Here is a 14,446-nt window from a genome sequence, read left to right on the forward strand (position 1 = left end):
CCTGTACCTTCCTTCCTCGGTGTGTTAGGTCTGCTCAGGCTGTAGAATGTGACACAATGTCAGACTGGGTGACCGAGGGAGTGTTTGGTCTTCTGGGTCCTGAAGCTGGGAACCCTGGGGATTACGTGACTACAGATGAGTTTTCTCGTACTGACCTTCATCCTGGCTTCAGGAGAGCCACCATTTGGCTGTGTCCCAACCTTCAAGTAGAGAAAGCTCTTTGGCGTCTTCATTTTATAAGAACCACAACGGCATCATGACCTCATCTAAACAGCATTGTATCCCAAAGGCTTCATCCCCATCCAAAACCATGATGTGGGGAGGCAGGCCTTCAAGGGCATGAGCTCTGGAGGGATACAAACTTAGTCCATAACAGGGTGATTATGAAAATAAGGTGACTCTTTTACATTAAATGAGAGAGCAGTTAGAGAGCTAAACTTTTCATGTGAAGGTCTAGATAATATAAACTTCAGGTTTGTGGAACACAGGGGTCTGTGTCACAATGGTGATGTCACAATGGAAAGAAAATTAAAAGACCAGATGGCTGTGGCTGTGTCCCCAGAAGTGTGTGTGTTGACAATGAAATTCAACTCTTAATTTTTCACACACACACACAAAACCGTAATTGCTTTAACTATTAAAAAATAAATCCCTAGACCATGAGCTAGATTTGAGCCTCAGGCTATATCAATTTGAACCAAGCAAGATGGCAGGAAAGTCACGGAAAAGCTTCACTGGAGCAGACAGACAGAGGGTCAGGCACGACGACGCTGCAGCTTCCAAGCTAAGTTAGAAAGACTCCACTACGGTTTGGTCACAGAGACACTGTGACTAATCTCTGAGGACATTTTTGTGTCAGCATGGGGTGGCCCCGTCAGGGACCAAGCCTGCAGTGCGGTAGCCACAGCCTTCCTTACCACCCCAGTCACCTGCACCAAGCAGACTGTTAGAGCTTCGAAGCTTCCAGAAACAGAAATGAGGTTAAAAGTCATTATGGCCCGCAAGGACTATGGATGACCTCTTCCAACATGCCGGCCAGACGTTTGCAACCCATCCCTTCCTGGATTAGAGTTTTAGTGCTGAAGGCTTATCTGGCTCCCTGAGACCTGGAGAATCTTAAGTCCCAGAGGCCAGGGCACAGACCTGATCTAAATGGGGATAACGACCCCTATGCCCTTCGAAACACCCTGCTTTGAGACAGGAATTCTGTCAGGCTACCACCGTGGGTCCTGAGATAGTGACCCACCAACGTGAAAGAAAGCAAATGCTGGTGGCTATCAGGCTGAGTGAAGGGAGGTGGGCTTGAGTGCCGCAGATCCGGTTTTGTTTTTCATTTGACAACACTCAGTAGAGTAAGGCTCATTGCCCATGCTTGCTTCCTGGGAGGGTTTCACAGGGCACTCTACCAGCATGGGTCCAGCATTTGCTGATGCATTTGGCTCTTTTGACAAATTGGGCTGAGATCAAACCTTCCATAAAGCCCTGTGGGCTATGGCTGAAGCTCTCAGCTGTTTTCTGTGTTGTTCCTATTTTATAGATTGGAGAGTTGGGGTGTGTGATGGTCTATGGGCTTTTTCTAAGGGCTGGGTTTCTCTGCTCTCAACTATAGGGCATCAGTGAATCTACACTGTTCTTCACTTGCACTGAGGTCTTGGGCAAGGTCCTTGGCTCTTATACCTCAGCCTCCTCATCTCTAAAATGAAGATTCTGTCTTTCCACAGCCTATTAAGTTGGATTTTAGAAAAATCAGATGAGCTAAAAAGCTTTGGAAATTCTTTTAAAAAGATTAAAAGTGCTGTAGATTTGTAAGTGTGACCTTACAAATAATAATGACTTGAGTATTCCTTGGGGCCTTATAAATCTAAAATAAGATCAAAAAAGTAATCCCCAGGAGGCACACTGGCTCAGTCCTCTAATTCCAACACTGGGGAGGTAGAGGCAGGTGGTTCTCTGTGAGTTCAAGGCCAGCTTAGGCTGCGCACTGTCTCAAATAAACAAAGCAATTCTGTCAACAGGACTGCTCTGGCAGGAAAATCGTGTAATGGCCAGAAACAAGCTGCATGGTTCATGCCTCTAGTCACTGCACTTGGAAGGCTGAGCAGAAAGGCTGACACGAGTTTGAAGTCAGCCTGAGATATGTAGTGAGTTTTAGCCTGGCCTGGTCTATATAATGGTACCCTGTTTTAATAAAACAAAGAAACCAAAATGGGGTGGTCCTTGGGTATCCAGCAACAGGACTTGAGCATGCTTACCCTAGAGCTCTCATCCAGGAAAACACTGGAAAGGGTAAATCATGTTGTGATCAGAAGGCTGGCATTGGACGGAGGTCTGAATCGCGGGGATTGCTCTTAGCACATTGCCAGCAGGTTTGGAAGAAGATAAGTCAGAGGACGATACAAAGCTAAGGTTCCCTTTGTTTCTTCTGTGAGCCTCTGCAGGCTCTGAAAGATAACAGAAGTCCAGTGACCAAGTCCAACGGCCATGTAGCTTGCTTTTAAAGCTCAGAGTAGCCCAGGATGATCCAAGCACAGTGTCTCTAGGTCATTAGATCATTTGTCTAGTCACCATGTATTGATTTTGTGACCATCCATTCTCCATTTGAGTTGGGAAACCTTGACCTCTGTGGGATGACCCCTATGATGAAATTAAACAGGAAACAGGAGGTCTGAGTGGCTCACAGCCTTAAGACAGAGAGCTGGCCTCAAACTGCATCTTTCTTTACAAATGGAACAAAACAGTCACTGAGATCGAGTTGGTTTGGAAATCTGTCCATCAAGTGGATTGACAGTTGAATGGAGCAGAGCAGCCTTCCCTGTAGGCTTTATAGCACGTATTTCTTACCTTGCCTTCTTAGCTGTCCAAGCTCCACTGCTGCTCTGACCTATGTGTAATGCTGAGACTCTCACCTCTGCCCTGTAGCTGGAGTGTCTAGGAACAGGATTTTTCTTTTCCTTTTATAAGTGCCTAACAGCACTAGGATACCACTCTGTGTGAAGTTCAAGTATTTCAAAAGCAGCTGTAGTGCTAGGCACAGTGGCTTCTCCCTATTATCAGAGGGGGAAAAATGTAAAAAAAAAAAAAGAAGAAAACAAAATCACTTCAAGTCAGAGACCAGTCTGACATACAGAGCAAGTTCTGGACTGACCAGGGACAGCAAGCAGACAAACCAACCAACCAATGTTCTTGAATCGTAATACTCTTAGCTTTGCCTATCACAGTAAAGCAGAGGGTAAAATTTGTCTCTTAGCTTTAAACTTCAAAGAGCTTTGGGGAAGCAACCATAGTAATCAATAAGGACCAGCTGAATTATGTTTCTAATTTTAATTTCAGCGAAACTTGGAATATTCACTATGCGCCAGATGTTTGAGGTGCTAGAAATCAGCAACTGTATAGGCAGATCCCTTCTTGGAAAGAGCTCTCAATCTAATCGACCGAATCTCTCTGCAGTCCTCATCCATTCCTGGAATGGTTGAAGACTTTAAGACCAGAATGAGACCTGGGTGATTAAAGAACCATCTGAACTACACCCGTCTTGAGCAGACTGGAAGCCTCTAGCCAAAGTGTCTATGACTATGGAAATGTAGATGTTTAAGATCAGTGTGATGGAGGAATGCAAGCTGTCTTGCCTTTGTTTTGTTTAAAAGCCAAAGTGTTGGGGAATAAGGTTTCCTGTTTGTCCCCAAGAAGTCCTCTTAGCCTAGGCGAGGCTGTCCATCTTTGTTACGGTGATATTCAAGTGGCATTGTAGGCCTACTTCCTTGTCCACTGTATGCCACACTGTCACTGTCTTTACTGAGGATTCCCACCACAGCTTGCTTCAGAGGTTACTCACTGTATTCTGTGGGTGGTGTTATTTTTAGGGAGACAAACAGTAGAGGGAGGGATGAATTCGCAAAGAACAAATCAGTTGTGTGTGAGCCGGTTCTGTTTATTGCCAGGCATTCCTGGAGAGAAGAAAGCGAAGAGTTAAACTCCAGAATGTCTTTGTTGTTTATTCTCTGCCTAGATTTCTAAGTACCAAACCCTTAAAGAGGGAAGGAAAAACAGTTTTCTTCTGTGCGACTCATATTCAGGGAGGTGGAAGTGAATATTTGAAGCTATGTTTGTTACTCTTATCTCAGAGCAGGCATAGAACAGCATTAAAATCCTGTGCCTCTGGGCAGTTGAGTTGTATCTGTGCGATGCCAGGCAGGGTAAAGGCAATGGATCATTTTCTCTCGGACTCATATATGACTTTTGAATGATCTCTGATGTGGAAACAAGGGACCCTGGGCTCTGTTAGACAGCCCAAGAAATCCAAATGGATCTTGTCATTTCAGATCCACATGGTCTTAAAACAGTCATTCAAAGCTGCATCCCTGGGACTAAAGATGTAGCTTACTGCTGGAGAATTTGCCTAGAAGGTACATGGGAGGACCAGGGTTCAGTCCCCAGTACTGCAAAAATCCAAAGGACAGCTACAAAGCTGGCCTGACCAGTCTCTGCTCCTCACTGTCTGTCACCAAGGCTCCTCTCCTCCTCGAATGCTGAGCAGACACTGAGCTGTGATCCACGTCCTGTCCTTCCCACCACAGCATGTTCTGTCCTATTGGACCCATACTGAAAAGATTTAATTTTCCTTAGGCTTCAGTTGGCCATGCCTAAAGCTTAAAGATCTCTGGTTAAAGACAGTTAAAGATAAGCCTCCAGAAATCCAGACTGGCACCTCAGAGGCGCGTTGTCTGTGACCTGCTCTTACATGCCCGAGCCTGGGCTTTTGCTATGGCCGTTGCTAACAGTGGTGATGGTAGATGGCTCTCAGAAGGGAATGGTGAGAAGTGACGATACCCAACATTAGGATGACTCAGACTTAAGACTTGAGGAGGAAGGCCCACCCCTATTCCACTCCTCCCAACCCTCTCACACCCCTGCACCTATACATAGAGGAGCACATTGCATCTTAGCCAAGAGACACTGGGCCCCTTTGAACCCAACTTCCAGCCAGTGAAAAGACAAAAGCCTTTGAAGATCAGCCCATGAAGGTGGGAGGAGCATGGCCTATGGGTTCAAATGATGGCTTTATCCCTGCGTGAGACATCCCACCTGGTATAGTGTCAATAGTCTTGTCTGTAAAATGGGGCTATTTAACCTCTATTTCACAACTAAGTGTGGCTAAACTCTGTCCCCCAGTCCTCTTTGCTCCAAGCCTCTCCTTTTCTCTGGAATCCTCCCTCTACCTTCTGTCTCTGCCACACCGCCTCCTACACGCACAATCGCACCACAAGTTTATCCTTATTACTTGGCGTGTATAATCATTTTGCAGGGCTTCTCTTCTGCTTCTGCACTGGAAGTATGATTGATGGGGCTAGAAGCAGGCCAAGTGGGGACTTGAATCCAAGCCTTTGGCTCTGGGCCCAGTTCCCTCTCCCCTGCCCCCTATACACATCACATCCTGCCCCTCATTTTCCTTGGAGGGACCTGACAGCTCCCCAAGTATGGCTATTAGATCAGGAAACTTAGGAATGGAGGGTCACAATGGGGCATGTGCACCTGCAGAAAGAAAAATAGGACACTTGAAAAATCACAAGGAGGGCTCTTGGCCGCTATGCACATTCCAACCGAGTGGTTTCCACTCCAGAAAGATGCTCTTCTGCTGGGAGGTGAGGTCTATGCTGTTTTAGGAGGCTGCAGCTCAGAAGAAGATAGGACGGTATTCTTAAGCGGTTCAGTTACTCCGGCATGCTTCGAGCCCAAGGCCTTGGACACTCATCTGACTATGTCCCCACCCACCTACCTACACACCTCTCCTCAGAGTCCCAGTGTTTTGTCTAAAAAACAAAGGATGTTTCCAAATGAGGGCTCTCACAGCAAAATATTGATTCGGAGCAGGTGTGGTCAGGAGACAGCATGTATTGCTTGCTTACCCCAGCTCTTGTGTTTCCTAGACCCTTGCTGACCCTTCGTCAGCCTTCCTGCTTCTGTCTCAGTATCCCAGGCAAGCAGAGGACCCATTGGCAGAGCAGCCAGGGCCAGGAAGGGATAAGGAAGGAGATGTGTGTCAGCAGAGGGACATCTCTGAGCACTGTCAACCACTAAAGGGGTTCAAGTCCTTCCTACCACTGAAAAGTGTGTGGCGAAGACATCTGTGTGGTTTAGGTCCTAAAATTGTGGTTTCTTAATATAGATAGAGCCATTTTTATTGTCCCTGCTGGAGCTGTCTGGGGGGCAGGTATGGTCATGTGGCTCTGCCTTTTTGTGGTCAGCCTTCATCTCCATAATATTTAGAGAGAGATGGGGGAGGGGCAGGTAGTTGATAAGCAGAAGAGAAGGAAGGAAAGTCAGGGCAAGATGAGAAGACAAGAGAAGGCAAAAGAAGAAAGGAACAGGCTTTTTCTCGAGCCCTGTTTCTTCACCCAGGACTTGGCTGGGTTCTCCAGTGGTTCCCTTGTAGTTTGCGGATGCTAGATATACATTTCCCTTAGGACCAGTTGTCGGCAGAACGGTGCAAACATACCAGAAACCCTCATAAATCAGCAGAGGTCACTGCCAAGAGCTTTGGACACTTGCTGTCCCTGGCGGTGATAAACTCATTGCATTTGGGAAATGGCCAGAGACCCTGAGTCTGATCTTAATTCTCATTCCCAGAAAAATCTCAGCTCTGGGTTCACCCAGCCCCTGTTTACTGTCTTTGTGTTTCCTAGACAAAACTGGAAGGAACACATTTTCCTGACATCAAAGGCAACACTTCTTTGTCTTGGGGGGGTGGAACAGGACAAGGGAGTCACCGAATCCCTAGCCTGTGGGAAAGCCAGGTTCCATCCAGAAAGAACCTGGAGCCATGGCCCCCCATTGGGGGCCTGGGAGATCTGCAGAGTGTCAAAAGCCTGCTTTTGTCAGACCTGAATGATAAGAACACTCTTGTCCCCACCCCCACCCCCGTGTGTGTGTGTGTGTGTGTGTGTGTGTGTGTGTGTCCACGTAGGGTGATTTGAGGCTTCATGATGTCAGTCAACAGTGAGCAGCAGGACTGGTGGGAACACCCCCCTCCAGCCAGTCTGCTCTCACTGACTGCTTTCCCCCAAACAGTCCTCACCTGGGTGTATGACTTCATAGCTGACCGCTTAGGGAAGGTAATAGCAGCGTTTCCGCTTTTCCCTGAACACACACTGATGCGTGCCCTGGAGAACGAGTCACTGCAGGCTGCTTGCTGCCTGGGATGTCCTGCCTGCTCTGCCAGATCATACTCTGCAGCTCTTTCCCTTCAGCAACATTTGGGCCGACCCTCCTGCCTTGAAGAGGCATTTTCTGGTAGATGGGACACCTTTCCCCACCCAGTAAGATCAGCTCAGTCCCAGACACACCCATGCATAACAGCTGTTCTTGGACCCCGTTGCAACCTTAGCTCAAACAGCTCTGCGAATCTTGGTGAAAAGTCTGTCTTGTCTATAGATTCTAAGCTATATGGCAACAAAGCTCTCTTTGTCTTCTTCAGACTACCACCTCATGATGTCAGATTCGGTACCTGGTACCTACTAGATGCTCAACAAATAGCTAGTGACAGAAGCCATGATTAAACATTTAAACACCTGCCTTTGCCTGCCCTATTTCAGTCGGCAAGATCTTTTTTTGTTAATGAACCAAGATTTTCCTGACTGCAATGAGGAAATTGGAATTAAGCAGAACAGGGTTGAAGTTTGTGGTTGAAGCCAGAAGAGGCAGGCTAGGGGAGGCCTCCTTGAACTTTGTAGGGAAGAGGAGGGTGGTCACTAAGCATTACATTGTCAGCATTTAGATTCCTGGGAGAAGCCAGAAGCAGCAGAGATGCATTGTCTTAAAGGGACAGGCCTTTGGGGGTGACTCAGATGCCACCTGACTGGGATGATGCTTGATAAGAAAAAAAAAGATAAGGAAGAAAGGATGAAAAGTCAGTAAGTCATCACCACTCAGAGTTAATATTTGCCCCTCTGATTTTGATAGGAGAGCAATTTAGACATCACAAAGGAACGAAGAGCAATGGTACTCCTGGGTCTGGGGCCGAGGAGGATGTTTGAGCTGAGAGGTTCCCAGCCCTATGTGGAGTATGCGATCCTTACTCTCCTTCCCTACAGAATACGGAAGCAGATGCTTAGGCCAAACATAAACCAAAGCAAGCCCAGCGCCTGCAAACTTGAGCATTAAACTCAAGCAAGCATATTAATGAACCAAGACCCTGTGTGGTTTTTGTTTCTGTATCAAAGTGCTTGAGGATGGGTATTCCACAGGGTAGAAAATTTTATTTAGTTCCGTTTTAGAGCCTGAGACTCTAAGATCAGGCAACCCTATCTGTTGGGAGCGCTGGTGAGGGCCTTTCGACTGTGTGTCAATATGGCAGGGAGTGTGTGTGAGGAGAGAGCCCACGGTGAGAGTGGCTGAGAGGGAGGCAGAAACCCAGCATTTTTCTTCTTGTCACAACGTGTTCTTTCAGACACTAACTGGGCTCTGAACATCCAAACCATCCACAGCACAGTATAATCAACTAAATGTCTTGATGCTGTGATGGACAGGGTGCATAGCTAAAAGATGAAGACACACTGCGTACCATCATCTGGAGACTTAAACTAGAGGGGGTATCTCTCTGTGAGGTTTTCAGGAAAACCTTTCACAGTAAAGTCAATAAAGCTTTGAGAACACAAACAATCTCTGAGGCAGCCACTGTTTAATTTCCCCACATCCCATGCCGTGGGTCCATTTTTATTGGATGCCGCCTCACCAATACAATGTTTTGGAAATACAAGGCATCTTGGGAAGACTAAGACTGATCCCAGGGTCCTTTGGGGTCCAACTGAGGATGAACCACAGAGATTCCTCACGTAACCAGAATATTTTCTGTGTTTCTTCCTTTGGCTTCCACTGTTCATAACTGACAAGTAAAAAGTCATTTATTTTCATGATATAAACATGATATTTTGTCACATATGCATACTGTAAAAATGCCAGAATCAAGTAAATTAACATACATATCATTCCACATACTTGGGGTTTCTTATTAAAATTATTCAAATCGAAATTTCAAAATTACCAGGAACTATATCCCACCACAGTGCACTATAGATACCCTGAGTTTACTCCTCCTGTCTGAATAAAGTGTTTCCTCTGTGCCCCAGCATCCCTCAGCCTCCCTCCCCTGAGCTCGTCGTCCACAGCAGCCGTTGTCCACTCTCTCTGCTTGTGTGAGTGTGATATGTTAGCGTCCACATGGAAGGAGTCAGGCAGTGTTTGTTACTCTGTGCCTGGCTTATTTCATTACACCTAGGTTCATCTACACCATGGTAAATGGTGGCTTTCCTGCTCGGGGCTCAAGAGTATCCACTGTGGGGGTGAGGTGGGGGGAATGGAGGGGTATGTGTATAATGTGTGTGTGTGTGTGTGTGTAGTGTGTGTGTATGTGTATGTAGTGTGTGTATGTGTGGTATGTGTATATGGTGTGTGTGTATGTGTATATGTGGCATATGTGTATGGTGTGTGTGTTTGTGTATGTTTATGTGGTGTGTGTGTGATGTATGTATGTGGTGGGGGGAGGTATGTGTATTTATGTGCATGTATGTGGTGTGTATGTGCATTGTATGTGTGATATGTATATGTGTGTACATGTATTATGTGTGTATGGTGTGTGTATGTACATGTGTGGTATGTGTGTGTGGTGTGTATATGTGTGATATGTGTGTATATGTGGTATGTGTGTATGTATGTGGTGTGTGTATGTGTGGTATGTGTGTCTATGTGTGTATGTGTGTGTGTGATATATGTGGGAGTAGATTGTGTGGTGTTTGTGGTGTATGTGTGGTGAGGCCATGTATAAAATATATTTCTCACATTTTCTTTATCCATTCATGAGTTGGTAGGCACCTCAGTTAATTCTATGCCTTGGCTATGTGCCTTTTATGCTGGATAGGGAAGAGTCTTGGCACAGCTTAGTCATTGTTCCAGGATTTCCAGGATTCTCTAGCCAGGCTACAAAAAAAAAAAAAAAAAAAAAAAAAAAAAAAAAAAAAAAAAAAAAAAAGCCAGTTCCCCTCCCCCATCCCCAGGCCTGGAAAAGAGGTCTCAGCAGTTAAGAGGACTGGACTGGATGCTTTCCTAGAGAGCCTGGGTTTGATTCTCAGCACTCACAAGGCTGCTGACAACTGCCAGTCCCAGGGGATCTGACACCCTCTTCTGGCCTCTGCAGGCACTTCATGTCCCCAGTACACAGACATACACGCAGGTAAACTAGCCATACATTTCAAAGTAAAATAAAAATGAGGAAAAGAAATATGTGTCCCCCAATGGATTTGAGATTCTGCCTCCTCCATACATGGTGTTTCTGGGAAGAGAAGCCAGAAAGAGGTCTCTGCGATTATCTCTGACTTTCAGCTGGGCTCTCTCTCTTCGTCGACCAGCCCTCCAGTCCCTCTGGCCCCGAGGCCTTTGCCCAGCTTCCTGGAGGGACAGTGAGCATCATGAGGGATGATGCTTCCTTTACCAGCCCAGCTGCCAGTCAACACTCCACCATCAGAGATGACCCACTCTCCCTCACAGCAGCACTGTTCTTGGGACAGACAAGCTTGCCTCAAGAGACAAGCAACCCTTTCGATAAGAATAGACAGAGACGAACATGCAGATAGATAGGACCTAGCTGCAAGTCAGGGGTCATATATTTGACCCCTGGATCTTTTCAGAGCCCCAGAGGAAAAGCAGCAGCATTGCCACCATGTATCCTTCTCCTGGATGCCACCTTAAGGCCTGGCATATGTGCCCGTGTGCCCCATGATCCTGTTATGACGGGTCATGTTCCAGGCCAAGATGATGGCCCCAATGTCTATAAACTGATTCAGTTATATTGTTGTTTCCAGTGTGTGTGTGTGTGCGTGCACATGCATGCATGCACATGCAGGAGCTCACAAGCACGCATGTCCATATGCATGGTATGATATGTACATATACAGAGGTCAGAGGAGGATGTCAAATATCCTGTTCCATTGTCCTTTCCTTTCTTGCCTTGAGACAGTGTCTCACTGATCTTGGAATCTTGGAACTAGGCTGGCAGCCAGCAAGTCCCAGAGATCCAACTCTCCTGTCTCTGGCCCCTGCTGTACTGGGTTTGTAGACACACGCACAGCCATACCCAGTTTTTCACATGGGTGCTGGGAGTTCAAACCCAGGTCCTCATGTTTGCACACCAAGAACTCTTGCCCACTGAGCCATCTCCTCAGACTCTTTTGGCTATTTTTAAAGTTGGACTTGTTATTTAGAGATACTTGTAGACACCAGAAAGTTGTTAAAGAATAGAGATGGACTTGTTTATTCAACTCCCTCATGGCAGCATCTTGCGAACCTGTAGCAGACTAGTGCATTCATTGTAATGGTGTATGTAGCAGCATCCTCTGATTTCATTTGGGTTTACCAGTTGTACTTGTATTCATGTATGTGTGTACTCCTTCCTTCACACCTGTATCACCTGTGTACATGTGTCAAGATTCGGAGCCACCCATCACCACAAAGATCCTTCCTGTTGCCTTATAACCACCCATTTCTCCCATCCCTAACCTCTGGCCATTACTAATCTATTTCTCTAATCCATCCTTTAAAGAATATTCTGTCAATGGAATCATATAGTACAAGTGAGGGCCAAGTTTTTCATTCATCCTAATTCCCTTGAGATTCTCCCTAGTTTGAGTGTATACCAGTAGTTTATTTCTTCCCATTGCTGTTAGTTATTGTGGCTTTAACCATTAAATACCCCAACATGACACCCAGACCTGATTACAAATCCTTTGAGACATGAACCTCAAGGATCTCTTGCTTTGTGAGAGAAAAATACCATTTTGTTTGTTTCTTTATCTCTTGGTTTACATGAGATGTGGGCGAGGTGGGACACATGGCAAGTTTTCCTCACGCCATTCAAACATTCCTAGGTTCCTTTGCCAACCCCCAACCCCCAGGTCAGTTGGGTTGCAGTTTCCTTTAGCTTCAACTGATGGCTCCTTCTCTGTCTCCCTACTCCCCTCCATCTCCAGGAGCACATCTACAAGCTGATGAAGAGTGACAGCTACGCCCGCTTCCTACGGTCCAATGCTTACCAGGATCTGTTGCTGGCCAAGAAGAAGGTATCTTGGGAAGGGCGAGCTTGCCTTTCTTAGCACTGTCGACTCTTGCTGCTGCTTGCTGCTGGTGTGAAATGAGAATATCATCCCTTGGGTTTTATTTATTTTTTTTCCTTTCTTCTCTCCCCTCCTCTGTCTGCTACCCTCCAATAGTAAACAGTGAGGAAGGTTACAGTTCCAGATGTCCCCCTTTCCCCTGATATATAGGATATGGCAGTCCACCTTAGTGTCTCCGGGCCTCTGTCTGCCTGTTTTGCCTGTAGTGAGAGGAGTGTGACCAGATATCATTGCCAAAGTAGCTCAGCTCCAGAAAGTCAGGTTGGCAGTGACCCAAGCAAATCTCTTAGGATACCAGAGAGACTTTCACTGCCAGTTTCCTCTAGTCACTCTCAACAGTCCTTCCCTCTTTATCCAGACTAGAAAGGGAGCAAATCAACCCAACCCCGTCCTGGGAAAGAAAGTCTTGTCGATGTTAAGGGGATCTTTTAGCTATCCGAATAATCGCCAAGATTGGCCATGGGTCTCTCCTTACAGCGCTGTTGCCTCTAAAGTTCTTCTTCTTTGAACCAGGAAGTAACTACACTCCAGCCACTTTCTCCTCTTCCACTTGGAATTAAATCATGGCTCTTAGAGCCCTTGGAGTCTTGGTTCACAGAACCCTAAAGCCCTCAGCATGCAGGTGGTGAGGGTCCCTAGAACAGGGCCAAATTTAGCTGGATTTCTGGAGAGAAGGAATATAGAATGGTACATGGGGCTAGGAAAGGGAAAGACAAGAGGGGGGCTCGTGGGTCTGGAGAGCCTGCCAATCCTCTGTCTACTTCAGCTCCAGATCTACCACTTCCAATCTTACTGCATACATACACGTGCACACACACACACACACACACACACACACACACACACACACCTTTCTTCTTCATACCAGGTCTTCAAGCCCTGTACCCAAGCACACCACACACTTGTCCACCCACAGGTTTTCTGTCAGATCGCCTCTCATCCCCACATCCTTCTCTGTGTATTGGCAACTGTACCTCATGTTTGCCTGTCTGCCTATCTGGTTGGTGCCATGTAACTCCAGAGTCCTGAAGAGCATCTATGTCCACCTTCCTGTTCTTATGCAACCGTCCGAAAAACCCCCAAGACTCTGGGAAAGATGAAAGGAGTTCTGGAAGGTCTGTTGTCAAAAGTTCAGCTCTGGTGGTTCCCAAGCCCTTCCTTTGAATATAGACACTGGGTTAGAGAATGTGAAAACTAGTCTTCTGCCAATACCCTTATTGGAGGATGGATTCTAGTAGAGGGGGGCTGGGGCTTCCACACACAGTGACTCTGGTACCCACTATTTAAGCACTGGGAAAAAAAGATCAAGGTCATGGACTTGGAGGACTTATACCCCAAATCTCAGGGGAGAAATTCAAACAAAGCATTTCTTATTTCTTGAGGCTCAAGCCCCCCAAACTGACCATGTTTAGGGGACACTTAAGGCTCTAACAATTTCATCCATCTGTGCCTACCTGTGTGAACCTTTGGGTCAAAAGCATTTCGTCTCCCCATGGATGTGAACGCAAATGGAAGAATCACTTCACTCCAGGAAGTGGGCTGATCCAGCTGAGTTGCAGATCCTCCCAACACAGCACAGCCTTCAGGAGGTCAGGGGAGTGTGGGAAGGAATTAGCCCCTCCCTGAGAAAAGTTACAAATGAAGTGCATCACAGTTATCCCTGAGCCCTCCAATTAAGGGATGCTCTTACAGCACAAAGCTGGAGCACCGGCTGATCTCTTTTCTTTTCTTTCTTTTTTTTTTTTTATTATTTATTATATGTAAGTACACTGTAGCTGTCTTCAGACACTCCAGAAGAGGGCGCCAGATCTCGTTGCGGATGGTTGTGAGCCACCATGTGGTTACTGGGATCTGAACTCTGGACCTTCGGAAGAGCAGTCGGGTGCTCTTACCCACTGAGCCATCTCACCAGCCCCCTGATCTCTTTTCAATAGTGATGCTTTCCCATCCATGTCTTCCTGAGACTCTCTGGGCATCAGATTTGATACTCAGTACCTTCAGAAAGGCTGAGAGCATCTTCTGATTCCAGTGGTGCTCACCCTGTGATAGCAATACCCAGTTTACAGAAGGGTGTGTGAGATTTCCGACCTCCAGCCACAGAGGTAGGGTAAGAATTGGCCTCCCTTTTAGGCCGAGAGCTATGCCTGGTCAAGTCCAGGAGCTCAGCCTTCAGTTCTCTCTTCCCCAACTCTTGCTCTCTTCTGCTATCTTCGGAGGAGAGGGTAACTGCTTTGGAGAACTAGATTCTAAGGGTGAGGGATCTGGATTTTGATGGACAGGGATGTTGT

At 46.6% G+C, this 14,446-nt stretch overlaps 1 protein-coding gene across 8 annotated transcripts in view; it reads left to right on the forward strand.

The window, feature by feature from the left end:
* Rgs6 (regulator of G protein signaling 6) overlaps nucleotides 1-14,446 on the forward strand; it is a 516,963-nt gene that overhangs the window by 479,579 nt on the left and 22,938 nt on the right. For all 8 annotated transcript variants that reach the window (XM_029484451.1, XM_029484450.1, XM_021178714.2 and 5 more), the window contains exon 16: nucleotides 12,015-12,104. In XM_029484451.1, coding sequence (XP_029340311.1) covers nucleotides 12,015-12,104 — 90 coding nt within the window. The remainder of the gene's footprint in view (nucleotides 1-12,014; nucleotides 12,105-14,446) is intronic.

Source organism: Mus caroli, chromosome 12, assembly GCF_900094665.2.
Source record: "Mus caroli chromosome 12, CAROLI_EIJ_v1.1, whole genome shotgun sequence".
NCBI lineage: Eukaryota > Metazoa > Chordata > Mammalia > Rodentia > Muridae > Mus > Mus caroli.